This window comes from Apteryx rowi, unplaced genomic scaffold, assembly GCF_003343035.1.
Source record: "Apteryx rowi isolate R43461 unplaced genomic scaffold, aptRow1 scaffold_8, whole genome shotgun sequence".
NCBI classification, from domain to species: Eukaryota; Metazoa; Chordata; class Aves; order Apterygiformes; family Apterygidae; genus Apteryx; species Apteryx rowi.
Window position 1 is genome coordinate 7,413,922 of NW_020451093.1, and position 21,969 is coordinate 7,435,890.

The window sequence follows — 21,969 nt, forward strand, 5'->3', positions numbered from 1 at the left end:
TGCTGCTCTGCCAAGAAATCTCAAGAAGCAGAGCAATTCCTGACTGGTGACTGGCTGCTGGATTTTGGTATAGAAAGAGTTCTTTAGGCTTGAAGGCCTAAATACGACTGAGGTTTTGAGAGAAAATTGAATTGTGACATTTCACTTTAGAAAACAAATTGCAAACTCTTAGTGGTTTAGCTTTGTGTTATTGAAGAATTTCTTAATCCCTACTGTCGTGTTGAGATAAAAGCTGCGAAGCAACTGATAGCTTTTATTTTTGTTACACAGAGCTAAGACTATTAAGAACACAGTCTCTGTGAACCTGGAGCTGACAGCAGAAGAATGGAAGAAAAAGTATGAGAAAGAAAAAGACAAAAACAAGAGTCTAAAGAACGTTATTCAGCATCTAGAGCTGGAACTGAACAGGTGGAGAAATGGTAGGTACTGAAAACGCAGTGGGTACCTGTCCTCATATTAGAGAATATCCAGACAAGATACTTTGTTGTACAACCCCATAGTAACCACATGGGTAGTAAGTTTGTGTTAGTGACCTCTGATGTGATAATCTTTGGGTACCTAGTCACAGACTGTGTTGCACGGTTAAGTCTGGTTTTGAACATCGTGGGTGAAATCTCTACAGTGCATACTTAAGAGGTAACACCTAACCTTTATGAGAGCAAAAAATTATTTCCTCCTTTCAGCCAATACTCCCTGCGTTGGTTTACTTGCCTTTCATGTTAGGTGGTTACCTAGTGATTGCTTTCTGTGCCTTTCTCTGGAGACTTGGACCACTCTAGCACAGGGAATATTTCTCTTTCAGCGTAGTAAAATTGCTATGGAAACAGTCTGTCTGTTGTTGGTTTTGTGGAGTGCTGGGAATTTGTAATCCTCTGATGTTCTGTGTGTTTCATTGTGTTTACTAAATGTGACTGCTTTAATTTCCTTCCCATTCTAGAAACATAATTGCTTTTTTTTTTTTTCTTTTTTAATTTATTTTTCATAGAAAAGCCCATACAGATCCATGGCTATATGCTGTGCAAACGAGCCTGGTAACATGCTGTCTCTATTGTTTTGTCTAAATACACATACCTCCTTTTTCCTTCCCTCTGTCCTGTTCTCTTCATTAGTGTTACCAAGCATTACATTAAATGCATTCAAAATGCTATTGATTTCTTTTCTGACCTTAAAAAATAGCATTATGCGGGATAAGAATACAGCTCTTTCCAAATGAAACTGTAGAGGAAATTACATCTAGACAATAATGTACAAAATAGATGCATAAATATTCCATAAGTATAGCTTATTCTATAAACTTAGAAAATAAAATGCAAAATGAATTTGTAGTAGAAGCCAGGCGTGCCTAGTTCTCCTTGAAGTGGGAGTCCAGCAGACTTGTATTGAAAAGAAAAATTTGGCCTGTGTTTTGTAGTTAGGGTACTGTCGTCCAAGCATTTATATCAAACTTGGGCTCCCTGCTTCCCTTCACATGTGGTAGTCAGAAAGTTTCTGAGTTAAGCAAAACACACCAACGAAATGAAAACTTCAAGATTCTTCTGTGGAGGTTACTGAAACAGTCTGCACTGTGTGAGGAGCACTGCCACGTATATGCCAAGTTCCCGAAGTCTGAATGAGCCCACCTTTCTTATTCCGCTTTAGTGAAGCGCAACAATGAAAAATCAATTTTCGTTTTTCTCATTAATGATCTAAAATGACATTAAGCCCCTAGGAACAGGGCAGAGATTGTTTTAAACGTAGTACTTTTATAGAGGTTATGGTTCTTGATTTGAAGTTACTGATTTCATGCTTCAAGCTTGAGAAAATTGTCTTCAGTTTGTTGATCATGCTCTTTCATGCCTTGTTTTGTTTTGTTTTCTTTTGCTTTCAGGCCTGAATTAGTCTGCCTTTTTGTTTTTGATATTTGCCCTGTTTACTTGTTTTCCTGCCGGTATGATAAATAGTGCCCAAGCAGTTTTGGCAAGAGGAATGGCTAGTTAAGCTTTACAGGACAAAAATACGGTAGCTTTGCATAGAAATGGGCGGTGGGGCGGGGGGGGGATGTTTCTGCAGACGGGTAGAACGTAACCTTCCCACACTTTGCACAATGCATATAGCATTCAGCAGCTAACGGAGCCTCTTGGCAGACGCTAATGAAGGTAGATTCAATTTCTGGCATGAGCAGCTTGCCTGTCCCTCTTCACTGAACTGCAGCAGACTAGTAATTGGAATGCACTTTAGTTATGGAAGAAAATATTCCTCAGAGAAAATTACTGTGAAAGAAAATGCATAGGGATAACATCCTATCTGGTATGCATAGGCAACATCTGAAAATTGGTCTGTGCCGTTTAATTTTAGATGTGACAAGGTAGGACGTGAGTACTGTTTTAAATGCATCTCTCTGCTTGTTGTCCCAATCCTTTAGCAGCTCAGTATGGCGGAGGGAGAGTTGATAAGGCAGTCCGAAGTCTGGAGAGGAAGGAACGTTTAATTGCCTGTGGGATTTAGGCCGAAAGTCTGATTTTTGTCCTTATTTACACTTATGTTAATCCTTGGAGCTAATCCCATCTATAAAGCGCTGGAGTGAAGGGGAAGGAGTCGGGAGTTCAGTCCTCTTAACGTCAGCCACTTGAACTGTTGCCGCATTTTGTTTGTTTGTTTGTTTTTCTGACTGTGGGGACTGAATGGCCATCTTTCTGTACCTAACTTTGTCACCTTTATTTATGGCAGTTGCCTGCCTCGTACCAGAGAGCAGGCCTGTAGCCGGATCACAGTGTCAAAACAGACATCCCTTCTTTGCTTCTCTGAGTGCCCCTCAGCAAGAGCCAAGGTCTGTCCTGGGATGTCCATGTTTCAGGCTGCTCTGTCTCTTGGGTTGTAATGACCGTGGATTGTGTGCCTGCAGGGGAAGCTGTGCCTGAAGATGAGCAGATCAGCGCAAAGGACCAGAAGAACCTGGAGCCTTGTGATAACACCCCAATTATTGACAATATCACACCAGTTGTTGCCAGCATCTCAACAGAGGAGAAGCAGAAATATGATGAGGAGATTGCCAGTCTCTACAGACAGCTGGATGATAAGGTGTGAACACTTGTTTTGACTTCATTTGCTGTGTGTGAATTGAAACCGAAGCCTAAACGGGTGGGTGTTTTTCTTATTTTGTTACTAGAATTGTGTCCTGGTTATATGTTTGAGCTGTTCTTACTTCTCCTGCCAGACTGCATGCTCCCTTGAGGGCAAGAGAGGCATCGTTCTTGAGGGATTTATGAAAGCTCAAGCAGGTTATTGAGATAGTGATGTGGTTTTTTCCACTGTTGCCCTCCTGGTCTGCCAGAGGCTGCTGTTCCTGCTGCACAGGCAGCAGAGAATGGAATGAGCATCTTGATCTGAAATGAAATGGCTGAAATTCAGATCCTCTTTCACCCTCTTCTGTCTCTCAGAGGATTGTTGAACCCTATCAGAGAGACCAAACAGACAGCTGGTAGCAGCAGTGCCTTAAAAGAGTGCAGTATAGCTGTGCCTTGGTCCTTGAAAAGTGATCTCATCTAATATCTCAACTTTGCATTATCTACATAGCTGTCAGGAATGTTTTGAAAATGTTTTATTGGAGAGAAATTTCCAGTCTCTAACTGCTTGTGTATGATTTCTGCATGAGAAGCTTGTACTTCAACCCTGTAACAGCTTCATACCATGCAGTGTAGGGTACTTTACTCATAGGGTTTGTATGGGAGTCACAGATTTCGGGGCACTGTATCCTTTGAGCCCCATGAACTTGAAAATGCCCCAAAGTTCAAAATACTACCACTGCACAAAGTTGGATGTTGTCCTATCACATCAGCTATCTGCTTCCATTCCCTCTGCAGATATAGTTCGTTAGCGTTCTCCCTGAAATCATGACAAGTTCCCCTTTAATTTTAAGGGCCTGATACAGACTTTTAAACCCTCCTTTTCTTGAGTGATTTTTGTAAATACTGTGCCTGCATAGCTAACTGTCGTGTCATCTCAGAGTTATAAGGGGGGGAAAAAAAGGGAGACTATATCTTAATATTCATTGTATCTCAGAATTTTAAAGAAAAAATATAAACCATCTTTTGGGTCTCTTTTGTTCGTCCTGTTCTAGCTGTGAACACTATCTGGAGTCCAGGTGTCTTAGACACAAGCAGGCTTTTTTGATTAGTACAACTTGAAATATATCATTGGCACTTACAGAAAAGCTATCATCAATAGATGTATTGAACACTTGTCATTAATAGCTTTGGCTTGTGTGAAGGTGAGACGTGACAAAAAGATGTATACAAAAACATTAACTATAAATTCATGGATGAGAACAGCTTAAAAAGGCCATCTAGCAAAAGTTTTCAGCAAAGCTTTAATCTTAAAATTAAACCTTTATTTATTTATTTATTTATTTATTTATTTTTAAACTCTCAATTGTAATTTGCAGGAAAACATCAGATAAAGCCTGCTTGTATGATAATGGTTGAAGTTTCTTAATAGCAGGGGTGCGTGATGGATAGTTGCAGTAAGTCGTCATTCTGATGTGCTATGATGTGAGGTCTCTGCACATTCTGATTGCAAATGCAGAAAGCAGTATCTGTATCTCGGTATGTCGACGGCGTTCAAAATAACAGTTGAGCTCTTTAGGAAAACTGCAGCTTTTGCCTAACAGAGAATATGTTCCCTGTAGCTCACAATACCTTCTAGATGTTGATGTAAATAAGAAGGTCAGTCATTCTTTCACTTGCCCTGTCACAAGTATCAAAGCCTAACAGCAGGTTTGAGTTTTACCCTAGAAAACGCAGGAACCGTAATTTGGTACATTACTGCAGTACTATAGGAAATGAGAAAGTGTTTGATCTCCATGGTACAGAAACAAGATTCCCACATTTTACCTTGTTAGAGCGTGGACCATTTTTTTGCTCTGTTTGGCACTGTTCTGATATTAGCAAGCAGTTCAATATATGCTACTTGATAGCTAGCTTTGCTAAGAGAAATCAATCTGAGATGCTTTCCAGTGAAACAAAATGTCAATTGGCTCTGATAGGATATGAAAGCAACCACTTAGCTTCCGTGAGTTTTTTAGAGAAGGATATCCTTCTTCACAAGAGCAGAGGAGATGGACTTTGTCGGCTGCTGCACTTGGTACGCCTCCCGTGCCTTTCTGGAGGAAGGATTCATACAGTGCAGTACTGGCTTCACTTCTGTAGTTAAGAACAGCCCTTAATCCTGAGGATGTTGTCTTAACTATGAAGTTGAAATGCCAATAAAATTGGATGTCTGGATATACTTTACCAGGCCTTATTTCCATCAAGGTCTTTGACAGAGGAGAAAAGATAAAATATAACAGATGAGGTGCCCAAGTTTTATGTTTGGGTTTCGACTTCCTCTTTTGTTAATGCAGTACAGAGCTGGTCATAGTTTTTTAATTAGTAAGTTGGTCTCTAATCATCTTTCTTCCACTGAAATTAGAGGACTGTGTGTGTGTGTGTGTGTGTGTGAAAACATACATACATAATTACTATTACAGTACACATTTTCGAAGTTAAACAGCTATAGTGAAGCAGTGGACAGATCATTTCCTATAAAAGTAATTTCACTCTTCTGGTACTGTTATTATCAAGATTTTGGAACCCAAATATGAAAAGGGAAGGACTGGATGTATACATATATTGGAAAAGTCATCTGACCTTGTGCAAGTTATAAGGTTCAGTTATTACCATCTCAGTGTCTTATTTACCTCCTGGGGCACCTCTGCTTAGCTAGACACTGCGGACAACTGGTCATGTATGCACTGCTTTTACTGTGTAGCTCTGGGCGTGTGTGTGGTTTTCTTCCCCCTTCCCCACTCAAACCTGGACAAGGTGTGCTGTGGCATTATACTTGCTCGCTTTTCTGGAAAGGGGAAATAAGTGATCAAACCAGAACTATGAAAAGAAACTAAAAACACCCTACCCTATTTCATTGCAGGATGATGAAATCAACCAGCAGAGCCAGTTGGCTGAAAAACTGAAACAACAAATGCTGGATCAAGAAGAGGTAAAAATAAAATAAAATAAAATCTGTATTTTGCTTATGGGACTCTTGTTTACTGATTATGTAATAGTTGTTGGCTAGCTATGGTCATATTAACTGGCTAAAACTCAGTTGCTAAGAGCAACCTGTGTGACAGTTAGGTTTAAACTTAAAATTTAATATGATCCTTTCAGGAGCACTAAGCCTTGATAACTCCTTATAATAGCACACCAGCCTGCTGAGAAGTAAAGCTGGAGATGAGAGAGCAAGGTAGGAGTTTGGCCAGTGTTTTTCACCCCCCCCCAAAAAAAAAAAAAAAAAAAATTTTCCAGTGTGCCTGTATCCTCTCAGGTCTCTAAACCTCTCTTATTTGCTCTAAAATCTTGGATTACTCAGGTTAATTATTTCACTGCTTCTATCCATAAAGGGGATGTTTTTGCTTTTTTTTTTTTTTTTTTTTTTTTTAAGAAGGGGAAAATGATCATCCAGCTTGCAAATAAGGGGATGACTTGACTATCATTTGTTTATGAATGCTTTGAAGCTGTAAAATATGGCAGAAGTGCTAAATTACTGAGTTCCCCAAATGTTGCTGTGGTATTTCTTAGAAGATGATTTTATGTTGTTTTTTAACCTGGGGGAAACCAGAGGAGGAAAGTTCAGACCAAAAATATAGTCCTGGTGTGGGAGTTCACTTTTCATTAGTGTTCCAGAATATTGGTTTCTTTTGTATGAAAAACTGATTCTTTAAAAGAATACGTGTCCCAGCTGCCCAAGCCACTAGGGCTGGAGGAGAACATTGTGCTCCCTTGTGGTTTTTGTTTTGTTTATTTTTGTGGTGTGCGTGTGTGTGTGTGTAAAACCACTATTGTAATTGAAACACTACTCTGAAAAATGATTTGGAGTCTCATTCTCAGTGAAGGAATTACCAGCTTTATTTTACTCCCTGGTTAAGCTCTTATTCACTTAGGATAAAGTTCTTCTGATTACTCTGTTTTACGTGTTGGTGTTTTCATGTCCATTGGTATACGAAGGTATACCTAGCATTGTAATATACACATGGAACATTATGCATTCTGCATCTGTTACTGGGGCTATCTCACTTCTCACATCTTTTCTGTGTTGGTGTTTTGATCTAAACCATATTTCTTTCCCGCACATTTTTTTATTTTGTCTTATTCTTTTGGACTATCTGTTGGGTGAGTTTTGTTCTGTTTTTTGGTTTTTTTGGAGAGGGGAAGTTGTTTGGTTTTGATCATATTTGGGAGCATCCTATACCCTAGCTTATTCCCCATGGGAATTATTCCCTTTATGGGAATTGAATTAAATTTTTCAAGACTTTCTCGTATGTGTGAACACCAGCACGGTAGGAAGGATCTACCTCTTCTGTTAGAGCTTGCGATTACCTCTGCGATACATGTGCTGCGGAGCAGCTGCCTCCCTCTGCTTCCCCCTAATTAGCCAGAGTACTTTTTTCTGGCTGATTAAACTAGCAGATTAACTGTAAATATAAGGCCTGTCACAGATGGCATTGTACTGATATTGGTGCCTTTTGGTACCTTTTCACCACTGGCTGTTTCTTAGCCCGTGTGTTTCAGGGGAAATTCTGAATCTTCCACGCTTGCTTCTCGCGAGTTTGTGAGCCCTCCGCAGCAAGCAGCTGCGCGAGGTGCTGCAGCCGTTGTCTACCTCCTCCTGGTGCGCTGGAGGCCCTGCTGACTTGCCACGCTGTTCAGAGCAGCTGCGCTTCCAGTGCCTCCACTTGAAGCACTTGTTTTCTAATAAAATTCAGTTCTCCCTCTGTTTCTTGTGAGGATTCACGGATACACTCGCTTCTCAGAAGTGGGGAGCAGGGAGACCAGAACATGGGAAACTACTTGGAAACAGCTCGTCAGCTTTCAGGGCGGAGAGGTCCTCCCCTTCCCAACACCCAAACCAACCATCAGCTTTAGGTGTAATTCCTTTGTTTATGATGATCAGTATAATTTATGAATGGCCTCTGTAAATCTTGGTACACTTCCCAACATTATGTCAACAAGAATCTTCTGGGGAGGTGTTTGTGCTCTAGGTGGTATATGACACTTCCCTTTACTTGGAGTCGCAGTAATAGTTGCACAGAAAATTTCCTAAGTAAATGTAAATAATAGTTCCATCTGTGTTTAGCGGAAAGATTATTTTAAGCTATTTTGTTGTTTAAATATTTACGTGCCATCTGGCTTTGGCAATTCAGTAGGGTTTTTTTTGTAACTTGAGTGCACTTCTGAGGCTGCGGTATTACCAGCTAGATAGATTTCCCTCACATCTGAATCTTCTCTTTGCTACTTTGGGAATGTGCCAGTGTTCACAAGCTAGCTGGTTTGCTTCCCTTTTCCCATTAGCCTTCTGCGCCTAAAGAGCAGCAACTTCTCTGACAATCTCCTTTTATGTGATCAGTTTTAGATGTTTCTGGTGGGGTTGGGATCTCGCACACAACTTCTTTGAGGAGGAAGAGCTAGTGGGCAGCGAGAGGTCGGATCAGGAAGATTCCACCTGCTCGGGGTTTCATTTTGCTCCTACCTGAAGAAAAGCCCTTCTGTCAAATCACGCTTTAATTGCTGGGTGTAGCCAGGTCCTTTGGTGACTAGTGTTCTTCTGGTTAGTTCAGCACACATCAGTAATACTGATTTTGTTCTGCTGTCTGGGGAGGCTGCAGTACAGTAGTATTATGCTGATCCATATGTTGGAAGGCTTGGAAATAAGTGAGTTTTTTGAATGATCATCCAAACTTTGCTTTTAGGGTTACCCTTGAGTCTGAATCCCTTCTTGTATTTCATGCATGCAGTGACTAGGTTTTGTATGTTACATTGTTTAAAAACATAAATTATAAAGCAGTAAGTCCTGATTTTGTAACTATTCCCATAAGTATAATAGCATATAATAAATGTTAGGTAGTACCTTTTATTTATTTTGACATTGTTCACTGGTGTGCGACTGCTGTTGAGTCTGTTTTCCTGTTAAGAACCTGTTATCTGAATTCTCAAGGCTTTTTTTCCCCAATGTCTTTTATGAAGATGGAATGGCATGAGGGCAAAGGAGAACACTGTGCCACTGACCTCTTACCCTCTGCGCTGTCACTGAGATTTGAGCATCTCCCTTACTAGCATGCTAAGAGTAAATTTAATAACTTTTACAAATTGGAAGCAATCACCTGTATATGTGCAGTCTGTATTTTCTTTTTTAGTTAATAATTTGCTTCAGCAAATATGAGCAGCCAATCTGTCTTCAGCACCATGTTTCAGACGATAACTTAAAACAATCGTCATAGGTTTGCTTACAAGATATTTGAGACTGCCTCAGAGAGCCTTTTCGCTTGGCTCGTTTCAAAACTGTGATTATGAGTTTGTGTTTTAGTTTGTTTTTTGCTCTAGCTGCAACATTGGGTTGAGGGCAGAAAATTTATTTGGAGCTTATGATACTGCTCAAAATAAGCTTCTATGCCTCTTTCTTGTGTCATAATAGGATTTGATTAAAATGTTTCTTTTCACTGAAGTTCAGGCCCTTTTTTCTTGCTTCAAATCCACTTGTGCTGAAGCTGATACTGTTTCTGGTACAGTAGCAGGATTTCTCCTCTCTCTTTCTCTCTCGCATGCATTTGCTCGCTCATGCTCTCTCTCATGGTCTATTTTTTGCCCTTTTTAAAGTTGTAAGGCTTGAGTGAGTACTTGGAAGACTTATGTGCCTGTGTTATGTGGCATTTGTTTCCAGCTTTTGGCCTCCACTAGGAGAGATTATGAGAAGATTCAAGAGGAGCTGACCCGTCTTCAGATTGAGAATGAAGCTGCAAAAGATGAGGTGAAGGAGGTCCTTCAAGCACTCGAAGAACTGGCTGTCAACTATGACCAGAAATCCCAAGAGGTGGAGGACAAGACAAGAGCCAACGAGCAGCTGGCTGATGAGCTGGCACAGAAGAGCGTAAGAACAAGCAGTTTATAGCGCTGGTTCCCTTCTCTCCACCCTCACTGCGCGCCTCTTTTAAAGATTTCCTTAGGCTAGCAATTATATAGGAAATTAGATGCCATTTCAAGACTCTTTAATATACTGCTGCCAAGTATGTTGTTATATAGTTTAAAATTTGGAGTAACAGAGAAGCTCTTAAAAGATCCATATTTGCTGATGGTACCCTCTACCTTCTATCTTAGTTAAAGGATAAAATTAAGACTACCTCTGTGATAGCTGATGGCAGATTTTGGCTCTGTTGCAACATCTATTTTGTACACCAAGTGAGCTGCTGAACTGAATGTGAAAGCTGGCCATTCTGTATTTTGATCGCTTAAAAACTATATAATGCCAGGAAAGAGGTGAAAACCTGCCTTATGCAAATTGCGTAATTTTGTTTCTCTGGACTTTTTGCTGTGGAACAAGGATTTTGTGTAGAGTCATGGATTCTCAAGGAAGAAGTCAATTTAATGCGTATTTTTTTTCAGCTGATGTATCAATCTGAAGGGAAAAATCTGATCTGAGAAAAATCAAGATTGGCTTATTAGCCTTGACATATCCTTATTCCTTAATTCTTTACACAAACTAAGGAAGCCGTTGTTAACAAGTCTGTTTTCATGCACATCTAGCATATAAGACTCTGTTATTCAGTTCAGTAGAACACATTTGTATGAAATCTCTCTGAAAAAAATGAATTTTATATCCTTCTATACCTGTTTCTCTGTGATTAACCTTCTTTGACATGTATTATGCAAATAAGATTCTTACAGGATTTACTACATTTAATAGATCTAAAGTAGCCTTGTTAGCTAGTGAATTGCCAAAGCGGATTATGGCAAGGTGGAGCTGTACGCTGCTGGAGTAAGTGTTGGTACATTGAGCCAGTAGGCACGTTCAGGAAAATACAATACTGTGTAACCCAGTTATTGCAGAAGACACGATGCCCAGAAGTGGCGCTATTGAACTTGGATGAAGCATGGAGAAATTAAGTATAGAACTAGAACTAACTCACAGCTACATATTTCTTTTATTTCAGAAAAGATACTTTAGACAGTGAGTTGTTTGGTAGGTTTATTCTGTCCAGAGAGGAAACTGTTTTGTTTAATGAACTTGCTTATGAATACAGAGAATCCGAGGAGAGGACGGTAACTTCTGCTTTTAAACCTTTTCAGACTGTCCTGACAGCTACCCAAAGGGAGCTGGGCCAGTTGCAGGAACTCAGTAACCATCAGAAGAAAAGAGCTACAGAGATCTTAAACTTGCTGCTTAAAGACTTGGGAGAGATTGGAGGAATCATTGGTACTAATGATGTTAAAACAGTAAGTTGGCTATCTTTTATTGCTTCCCCCCTACACCTCCCACAATACTTAAAAAACAAACAAACAAAAAAAGCCCCACCACTTAATGTGGAAGATATGTGATAGAGAAGTCCTTCTCCCAGGGCGCTGCTATTTAAATCCTAGTTAGAGCGCAGTGTAAGATACTGAAGAGATCTTTGGGTCAGAGATGGTCAGTGTCTGTGTGCACGAATACCACACTCGTTCCCGGCTCAGTTTTTGGGGCCAGACTAATGCAACCCATCTGTGTGGTGACGCATTTATTAAAATCTGCTTACCAAGACCTGAACTGGGGTTCCCCCTAAACAATATGCACATAGCATTACTCCCTAGTAAGTTGGCATGACCCTATATTCCCAGAATCCAGATAATCGTTATCAGTGAGATTTGGCTTCTGGGCTTCTAAACCATTGTTTGAAATTTGTCCTACAGCTGTCACGTAGCTGAACATGAGCTAGTCTTAAAGCCAGAGTTCTTTGACAGCTATCTGGTACATCTGGATGAAAGGATCTCCATGAAATTTGTTTTTTGCACTTTGTTTCTTACTTTTGAACAGTGTCTGGCTTCATCAAAGAGCCCAGACTTTCTGAGCATAATACCTTGTGTGTTTTCAAACACAGAATACTTCAAACTATTGCTTTTCAGCAGTGGTGCTAGATACCATTTAAATATTTATGTGATAGCAGAGCAAGCTTAACTTTTGTACATTAGCTAATGCTCTTAGAGGAAAAATATTCCAGAGGATCACTTTCCTCTGAAGAAAGAAGGTAAGAATAGGAGTGAAGATTGCTGTTATCTTCTCTGTTTGTTCAAAACCATACGAGAAAAAGCAGTTGTCAAAACTGGGTAAGAAACTTATTCTCAAGATGTATGCAAGTTATTTCCAATGTACTCTTATTTTCTTACCTTTAGTCCATTTCTCAGTTTTTGAGCTATCATCTTTTCTGAATTCTTGGTTCATACTTCACAAAGGTAAAAGCAGGTGTGTGCAGCTGGAGTGCTTTGGGTTGATTCTGAGAGGTGTTGATCATCTGCTAAACCCCCATTAGATCTGCAGATGCTCCAGTCTGTTGTTACTACAGAGGACACAATCCCTGTTCTCTGATGTGTTTATGGAGATTCCAGGGCCACAAGAACAAACTTTGCTAGATGTTACAGCAACCCCTGGTGGCCATTTTAATTGGAAGAATAAGAGGAAATCTTTGCAAATGGAGGCTGTTTGATACAAATTCTTACAGTAAATAAGATGTCAGCATTTTACAGGACCGATGTCAGTGTAAATGAGGCAAGATTGAAAAGGCTTTAGTAGAATAGTTTTGAATTTGTTCGCAATTAGCAGCTTCTCAAAGTGTGTTTATCGGACTGAGGGTTTTAGAGGCAGTAGCATTTTTTAGGCTGTAGGGAAAAGGTGTGGAGCGTAGTATCTTCTCCTTGGCTGTGCTGAAAAAAAGGTGAAGGCACATGAAATATATTATTACCCATATGCTTGTTCTAGGAAAATCATCATGTCATGATTTTTCAACTATTTAATTCACTGATGCGATGAAGAGAAAGACAAACAGCTAAAAGGCACAGTGTTAAACCAGGGAAGGAAATGATGTGTATCTATAGAATGGTGTTAATATTTAGAGAGAAGAGGGGTTACCTCCCTGTTGCCAGGTGAGATTTCCAGAACAAGCTCTGTCCTGCAGTTCCTTATTGAAGGAGCATGACCCCTCAGAGGAGACTTCTTTGAGTAGTTTGAAAATGCACTTCAGCTTTCAATTGCTTGAAAGAAGAAAAACTTTCTGTGCTGGTGCCTGAGAAAGTTTTGCCAAAATACGCTCTTGCCAGGTGGGCTTGATTACTTTAGATATTGAGTCACTAAGTTGATGAAGCACACTGACCATGTCTTAATTTCTTGCTTTTGAGGCTTATCAATGAAAATTCTGAGAAACAGTGGTGTAACATCTTTAAAGGTGACCTGAAGATCCATAGGTACTCCTTGAGCGTTGCTGGGTTTCCGTAGAGGTTGTCTAGCTCTAGACAACTGTTTCACAGCAAGAAGACTGCTTTGCATTGATTTGTTTTCTTGAAGAACTGCATCTTAAGGATTGCAATCTTTTGTGTGTTTAGTTAGCAGATGTGAACGGGGTGATTGAAGAAGAGTTCACCATGGCACGGCTTTACATCAGTAAGATGAAATCTGAGGTAAAATCTCTTGTGAACCGCAGCAAGCAGTTGGAGAGTGCCCAGATAGACTCCAACAGGAAGATGAACGCCAGCGAGAGGGAGCTAGCAGCTTGCCAGCTCCTCATCTCACAGGTATGTTTGCTCCTTCCTTGGCCCTTTGAAGTCAGGTTTGATGACTTTCTCAGCCTCCTTCTCTACGAAATGCATGCACAAAGAGTGAAAGATGATAATACAGGGAGTAGAGTGGTGTTTTTCTTTTCTGTGGTTTTTTCCCTCTCTTTCTTTTCCTCCCTTTGAATGTTTTTCAGCATATTCTGTGGTAAGATCATGTCCTCCTTGTTGTAGATCTCAATGTTTTCTATGGCATAATACTGAAAATACTCCTCTGAGTGATTTCCTCGACGTGTATTTGTGACTTGTACCTTCGTGTTAAGAGCAACCTGAGAAAGGAAGTGGTGATTACTTGGTCACTAGCAAAACATTCTGAGAGTCCCCAGTATCTGCACTATTAGTATGCTAACAGATAGCTAGGCAGCACTATGTAAAATAGTACTTTATGGAAAACATAACCATGTAAGTTAGAAATCCAGATGGTAGGAGGGCTTCACAGTAGGTGGCATGTTACAAGCAGTGATGCATGCCGCAGCATTCTGCGGGGAGGGAGGGGGCTAACTGCTTTAACCTACTTCTTTGATCGATGCGCACGTGAAGCAGAGAGATGATCTGGGTTTACTATATTTCGTTTGCCACTGGCTAGTCTAAGAAAACCCCAAGCAGGGATAGTCTCTTGTCCTGCAATAGAATTGCTGTATTAAGTTCTACAGTAATAGCTGTAGCTGTAAGCATGCTTCTCCGGGAGGTTAGAGTCCTGAAGATATTGACTGTCCAAAAATGTTAAATAAAACCTACAATTTTTATGCTGTCTTGAAGTATAATACTGTGAGCTGGCATAACCACTAAAAGAAGTCATCCTTCCATCCTATGCTGCTCCTTTTCCTTGGGAACTTGCATCAGTAAAGCAGATTAAGATTTGACACACAAGGCAGCTGTATGCGTGCTTCTGCTGGCAAAAGAGTAGCAAGTGCACAGAGCTGGAAATAAGTGACTTGGCCATGGGTTGGTGGGATGGCTTCTTTCAATCATGGTGCTGGCTTATGTTGACCAGTGAAAGCGTAACCGGAAGGCAGCCTGACTGCCTATTTGGGGTTGGTGTTTTTTCCTCTTGGACTGTAGTCATACTGAAGTCTAAGCTCTTCAATGCTCAGAGCTTTTCACAAACATCGCTTAACTGTTGTCCTCAGCACCTATTTGTAGGCAAGGAAAGTGGTGGAGGTTTAAGACTTGAGTGGCTTATCCAAGGCTGTGGAAAGAGGTAATTTAAGATTGCCTTTGCAGTCTTACCTTCTTGGCAACATTTGCATTGTATGTTGATGTGGTGAAGAAACCAAACAAATACTCTTAAGCCTGTGTTCACCTTGCCTTAGCATGTTGGAAGCCCTGCAAATGAGATCACGTTGAGACCCATCTGTCTTCAAAACCAGGAAGCAGCTGGGTGGTGTTATGCTTGAAAACTTGCTTATGGGCGAAGGGGAAAACACACTTTATGTATTTTAATTCCTATTCCTATTTTAATTCCTACTAAGGATTACACCTCTCTAAGTCTGATCTTTAGTGCATAGGAGTAACTCTAATTCAAAGGTCTCAACCTCTCTCTGCTGATGTGAATTTTGAGAACAACGAACCACAAATCCTTCAGTGGTGTTTTTAAGAGTTTGTAATAATTCCCAGACAGAATCTTAATTTACCCCCCAAATTAGAATATTTTTAATTTGGTTTCTGATGTTTTTAATATGTCATTCCCTTGTTTCTATTTAAACAAAAGCCTAGTTCAAAAGGATGTTAACAAACCATTCATCAGGATAGCCGATGAAGGCTGATAACTTATGCAGGTTGAAGCATCTAGGAAGCCACCTCAGAATTTATTCCAGCCCAGTGTCCACTTGGTTTTAGAATGCTCCTGGTGCTCATTTAACACTAAATTTCCAGTGGTGTTATGGAATTATCGCTTCTACTGTTCCGTGTATGTCTTGGACTATTGTGACCTTTAAAAAAATTAGGCTATTTTGATCTGTTACCTTTTTATCTGATTTTTTTTTTTTCTGTATTGTCTCTTAGTCATCAGCTCTTTCTATTTTTCTCTCTTTACGTAAGATGGCACCTGAATTTTTAGATAACAAGGTGTGGTACTTACATCTCATTACTATTCTCCATGTTTTTGAAGCATGAAGCAAAGATCAAGTCCCTTACAGACTACATGCAAAATATGGAGCAGAAGAGAAGGCAGCTGGAAGAATCACAGGACTCTCTCAATGAAGAACTTGCCAAGTTACGTGCTCAAGGTACAATGTTGAGTCTTATCTTTTACCAACTGTATCTTAGAAAATTCTGTGTAGAACCAAGTGTCATTTATCCAATTCACCAGGGATTGCTCTGACTTTCCATCCTGTTCTCCTCCTTTATCATAAACATACCCTGATGTCATAGAAATGTGATTGAACAGACAGGATTTTAGTTCATTTAGCTAACCCTGAACATTACAGTGCACAGATAGAAGACCTGATTATGCAAGTCATGATTAGATATTGAACTATTTCCTTTGTAGTCCTAGAGTATTTTTCTGTTTGTTTAGTATTTTGCAGTGAAATCATGAAACTACAATTCAAAATATTCACCACACTGCACGTATTTGTAGTTTACACTTAAGATAAAAACAGGATTAACCCTTTCAGCCTAGTCCATTCACAGAATCCAGAAAAACTGAATTTTTCAAAAGAATCAAAAACTGTGCTATGAACTTCACTTTACGCAGTAATGCTATGAGAAATATAAACATGAAAAAGCTGGCAAGACAGCATCAAACAATTTCAAAAGCAATTTTTCTAGTATTAAGCCCCTGTTTACAATGTGACCTAGTAGCTTTAACATTATTCCAGACTTTTTGCACAAGGGATCCTCTTGGGCTCCAGAACAGCAGGTGGTGACAGAATTTGTTTAAACATCTCCTGCATGAGTTCTGAGAGGCTTTTTAATTTATCTCCTGATTCTCCTACCCTGTTTGTAATGATCTGGCTCTGGAGGTCACTGTTTCCCAGAAGAAGGCAAAAGAAGACAAGGAGAATTGCCATGAGTAGGGTTACGAGGAGACAAGAGCAGACTGGAAAGGTGCTGAGTGGATTGAAAAAAGTGTGAGCTGATAGTAAAGGAAAAGGTTTTGGCTGTAGGATGCTGAAGAACTATGGCTGTTTCTGTTCCTCCAAAGCTGCTTGCGCCTGCCCCCTGGAAAAAAGGATTATTTTTTGTTTGTTTGTTTGTTTTGAATGTCTTGATGTAGAACGTTCTAGAGCTGTTTGGTTAATTCTCAGCTCTCTTAAACTGTAAACAGAAAAAATGCATGAAGTCAGCTTCAAGGATAAGGAGAAGGAACATCTGACCCGACTTCAGGATGCAGAGGAAATGAAGGTAGTATCGCATGCTGCAATTTTAGAGTGCAATTCATGGTGAGACTGTTCATTAAGCTGACAATTAGGGTGTAATTTTGTCTTCCTGTACACGTTATGCCCTTTTAAAAACATTTCCAGACTTTGTCAGAACTGCCAACTTCTATTAGAAAACCTGACCTCGTGTAATTGAATGACCTTCCCAATTTGAAATTGGAGAACTTGCTAGTGTTGTTGTTGGTGACCAGATTATGGAAGAGGAGAGGAAATTATAGCCAGATTATCTGAGGTGACTGTGTCTTTTGAGAACAGTTTGTAAACTGAGCCAACCTCAAAGAGTGAAGAGGATCAGTGGAGTGTGCACTTAATCAAAGATGTTTGGGTTCCTTAAATCACTGTGAGCAGAGAACCAGAATATAATATGTAGTATATTGCATCCACATTTGGGAACAGTTTCTTTATGTATGATTGAAAAATGATATTGTTTCACCTCTGTTACTGTAATTTTATGCCAGTGGAACTCTGCTGAAGTTAATTAGTTAAAAGTAGTGAATTTGGGACATTTGGGTTGATGCAATTTAGGTACTAACATTTAATAAAAAAAGAGGCCAGACTGTTCCCAAATTTTTTGTAAAAATTTTGACTATCTCCTCCTAGAAATAATAATGAAATATAAACCTGCTTTCTGATACTTTTTTCCTGTAGAGTGTGAGGAATAAATGTTAGGCAATAATATATGAGTTGTTTCTGATGAGAATACAATTGCACAAAAGAAAAAATCTAACTTTACAAGGGAGTGATAGAGGTTTGTCATCTTAAGAAATCTTCTTCTCCAATATATAAAGTCAAAGTTATTAAAACAGCTGTGAATTTATCACAGTTGTGGCAAAAATGTAAAATCTTTTCATAGCAATCTAAAGAGATGTGTGTCTTTCCTACTACTTGAGTTATTTCTCATCTTAGAAGTTAATTAGCAAGGCTGTGGATAAGCCATTCTCTGGGGGATTTTTTTGTTTTGGACTTTACTTACATGTACAGATAAACTGGTGACAAGTCTTTCTTTTTGGTGAATAAACAGGTGGAATAGAGGAGACTGGTAAGAAGAGTTTAATTCTTGACATGCTAAGACCACTGATTTTTGCATGCTATGGTTTTTGAAAGAAATCAAAAGTAGAAATTGGTCTACTTATATTGCTTAAAAGTTGCATCTGAATCAAGTGCTTAGTTGAGTAGATGCCCCAGTTTTGTAATCATAAAAAGATGCACCAAGCAGATTCATGAATTAACCTGATTTGATAAACTTCATTCAAATCCAAAAAACTAGGTTGGTTTAGCTGATATGTAAAGAGCAAGCTTAGCTGTGAGTTACTTGATTTCTGTTTCATGTATGGCCTTTTTTTTGTGCCTTCTGCAGAAGGCACTGGAGCAGCAGATGGAGAGTCACAGGGAAGCCCATCAGAAGCAGCTGTCCAGACTGAGAGATGAAATTGAAGAGAAGCAGAAAATAATTGATGAAATCAGAGAGTATGTTCATTTGTTTTGTCTCCTTCCTTGTGCCTTTACTCTTCTGTGACACTGTAGGACTGTTCTTTTTGGTTGGTTTTGTTTGTTTTTAATTAATATCTCTATATTTTAGAGTTTTACAGACACTGGTATCCTTACATTCAACAACCAACCCTCTATTTTGCACTGTGGATTAAAGTGCCTAGTTCTTTATTGTGGAGCTATTACAGTTATGTAAAATTATAGATATGAAGAAAGAATAATATTATATTTACAGGTTGATAGATAATAGAATCTCTGAGGAAAATAGATCTAAAAACCATAAAGGTTTTGAGGGTCCTGTCACAGACTTCCTGAGAGTCTGGGTGACTCAAATGTATCCTGTTTTCTCACCTTAGTGTGGGCTCCTGATGTGGAAATGTATTTCTGTTAATCAGATACCCCAAAATGTGTTCAAGCCAACCCTTATTAGCTCAGTATTCATGTAACTCTTTTGCTAGACTTGTTATGTAGAATACACTTGGAAAACTGAGATCTTTATTACTATACTCTTAGTTTTTTAAGTGTTTGTCAAAGCTAGGTAACTCCAATGTAGTGTTTATTCTTTCATCATATTTATAGTGTGGCTGACAACTAATAAGAGGGAAATGAGAGACAGGAGGAAGCAGGACAGAACAATTGCAAGAACAGTTTGTGTCCTTTAAGATCGAAGAAACAAGGGAGGAGAATATACGGATGACTGTACAATTACCCAAGGTTTTTTAAAAAAAAGTTATTGCTCCTCAGATTCTTTATGCTTAATTTCTTTCAGAAACGTTCAGTGGGGAGTTATAGCTTTTCTTTGTTTAACCCAGTTCTGTGTATGAAGATTTACCTACACTTGTTTGTGATGTTCAGGACTGAGTTGTATTAACTTTCGTCCTTTTGCATTCTAGTATGAATCAGAAGCTGCAACTGGAACAAGAGAAATTGACTGCTGATTATGATAAATTAAAAATTGAGGACCAGGAAAGAGAAATGAAATTGGAAAAGCTCATGTAAGTCGACGGTTTTCTCATCTGGTGTCCTTGAATATAATGTCTTTTAATGTGTCCACAGGAGGTGGCCTGGTGAGAAGCATTTGTATCAAAATATTCACACTGAAAATACCATTTTTGGTAAAATGCCACCATGTACTGTTAATAAAGCCTCACCAATTACTCCATATGGTCACATCATAGGCTTATTTACTAGTAGATTTGGTAGCTGCTGAAAGATATATAGGTGTGTGTGTGTGTATATATGTATTTTTTAAGAGCTCCGATTTTTCTGAAATGACATAGCAACATCAATCCTCCATTCCTTATTGCATAATAAAACCAAACAAGAAAAAAGGTATTTCTGTTTCTAATGAGCTAGATGTGTGAGGAAAATGCCTTTCTTGGAAATGAGAAAGAAAATATCATATGTGGACATAAATGCTTGCCAAAATGGAGGTGGTGGCTCAGCCAATAGTTGCGAGAAAGCTGCATATCAGTGGATAGTCAAAAGAATAATTAGAAGTGCAAAGAGAGGTATAATTTGCTCAAATCAGCAGATGTACTCAAATTAAATGTTGATTGATGTTCTTCTGTCTCATATGACTTTCATACTTTTGATTTGTGTTTAATATTGTGATCTTTCTAGATTGCTGAATGATAAAAGAGAACAAGCAAGAGAAGATCTCAAGGGGCTGGAGGAAACTGTGGTATGTCTTAATTACAAGTTATTGAGCTTCTTCTCCCCCAGGTCTTCATCACTGATATATTGCCAAAATGCTCGTGTCTGTGCTCAAGAAAATGACCAATTTATATTAGAATAGTCTAAATTGTGCATTTTACCAAGTTATTAAATCGAACCCCAGAATTTAAGATTAAATATTACTAAAATCTCACCTAAATATCGTTGCCTCCCGTGAATAAGCTATCACTATTAAATCTACTGGCACTATTTGTTTTGCTGTCCTTGTTCTCACCTGGAGTAACCAGTGTACTGAATACAATGTAGCTACAATTACCTGATATATATTTCTTTATAAGCCGTTACACTGGTCATGTTAGAGACAGGTATAATATTGTGCTGGCAGTTTTAAAAGGACGCTCTTTTTGATGATGGCTTCAGTCTTAATTGTTGCTGCACAGTCTTATTGGAAGCTGCATTTCTCTCTGTCTGTAAAAATATACAAGCTTTCTCAAAGGTCTCAAAAGTTGGTCAAGAATATAGCTGTTTGATTTATTTATTTATTTGTGCTAGTATAATGTGCTCAATTCATGTGTCGATGCTTCAACCTGTGGAAAAAAACTATGAAAATTGTTTTTTCTCCCACTCCTTATGGATTTCCTGTACAGGAAAACTTCAGTCAAAAATTAGACCATCAGTGTTAGTTTAGCATGCACACTGAAAACTGAATGGTGAGTCATGTTTAGTATCTGCACTTACCTCATTAGTATGAGAGGAAAAATTATCTTTATTAAACCTTAATTTTTATTAATAGAACTTCATTTTTAAATAACTGTACCTGTTACTATAAGACATACTGATTAAGTATGCAAAATAATATGGTTGCGAACTCAAAAACAGCCTTTTCTCCTCTGTATGATACTTCAAAAAATTAAGCTTATCGTGGCCTCAGGGTCAGTAGGAGTTCAACACTTATAACAATCTGATTATTTTTATTCTGAAGCTGAACAGTTCTGGTCCTGTCAGCTTTGGCTGTTGATGGCTTCCCCAGAAATAAGCGCTGTTTGAATAAATCCCTGTGAGGGGATTTAACCAGCCTTCTGAAGTGAGCAGTATTCTTCAGCTGCTCACGTAGCTTGTGTTCTGCAGCCTTTTCCTGCCCTGTACGCTGAATGAGTAAGGCAGCTAGAAATCAGAGTTAGGCAGTATGACATAGTCAGTTTGCAGAAACCCAGATTTTTTTTTTTAAACTTTTAAATAAATATCTTTGAACTATCTTATATTCAAAATTTTATTCACTTTTAGTGTTTTAATAATTACTGAAACAGGAAGAAAAATCAAGCATAACAAATCACAGGAAAACATGTGCCCTTCTAGGCAAAATGGTGGCTCACCCAACACATTTGTGTAGGGAAGCATCAGCCTCCTGCAGGAGTTGTGCGTCATTTGGATTATCCTTGTGAGAAGGACGGGAGGAAGAATAGTTTCTGTGAGGCCACAGGTGCTGGTCTTGCTTTGACCTGTCCTCTTCCCACCGCTGGGCTGGTGAGGAAAGGGACTGTCCTTGGATTCCTCCCCTGAAGCAAAGCCAAGGGGGCCCCTGGGAGGGAGTTGGGGTTCGGAGATCTGCTTGGACAGCACGTCCGAACCTGAGCTCTCCGGGAGGCTTCTGTTCCGCAGCTCTGCTCGTACGAGAACGGCCCTCAGTACATCTTCTGAATACAGAATCTTTCGTAAATAAATAAGCTTAAATAAGCTGTGCTTATAATGCATGATTTCTTGTCATTTCGTACTCCATGAAG

The 21,969-nt window shown here is 39.2% G+C and overlaps 1 protein-coding gene across 1 annotated transcript in view; it reads left to right on the forward strand.

The window, feature by feature from the left end:
• Window positions 1-21,969, forward strand: part of KIF5C (kinesin family member 5C) — an 89,854-nt gene that overhangs the window by 53,759 nt on the left and 14,126 nt on the right. The window contains exons 11-21 of the mRNA XM_026089022.1: window positions 271-419; window positions 2,882-3,057; window positions 5,944-6,012; window positions 9,730-9,936; window positions 11,133-11,279; window positions 13,413-13,601; window positions 15,751-15,868; window positions 16,912-16,988; window positions 18,381-18,490; window positions 19,405-19,506; window positions 20,135-20,195. Of these exons, the coding sequence (XP_025944807.1) occupies window positions 271-419; window positions 2,882-3,057; window positions 5,944-6,012; window positions 9,730-9,936; window positions 11,133-11,279; window positions 13,413-13,601; window positions 15,751-15,868; window positions 16,912-16,988; window positions 18,381-18,490; window positions 19,405-19,506; window positions 20,135-20,195 (1,405 nt within the window). The remainder of the gene's footprint in view (window positions 1-270; window positions 420-2,881; window positions 3,058-5,943; window positions 6,013-9,729; window positions 9,937-11,132; window positions 11,280-13,412; window positions 13,602-15,750; window positions 15,869-16,911; window positions 16,989-18,380; window positions 18,491-19,404; window positions 19,507-20,134; window positions 20,196-21,969) is intronic.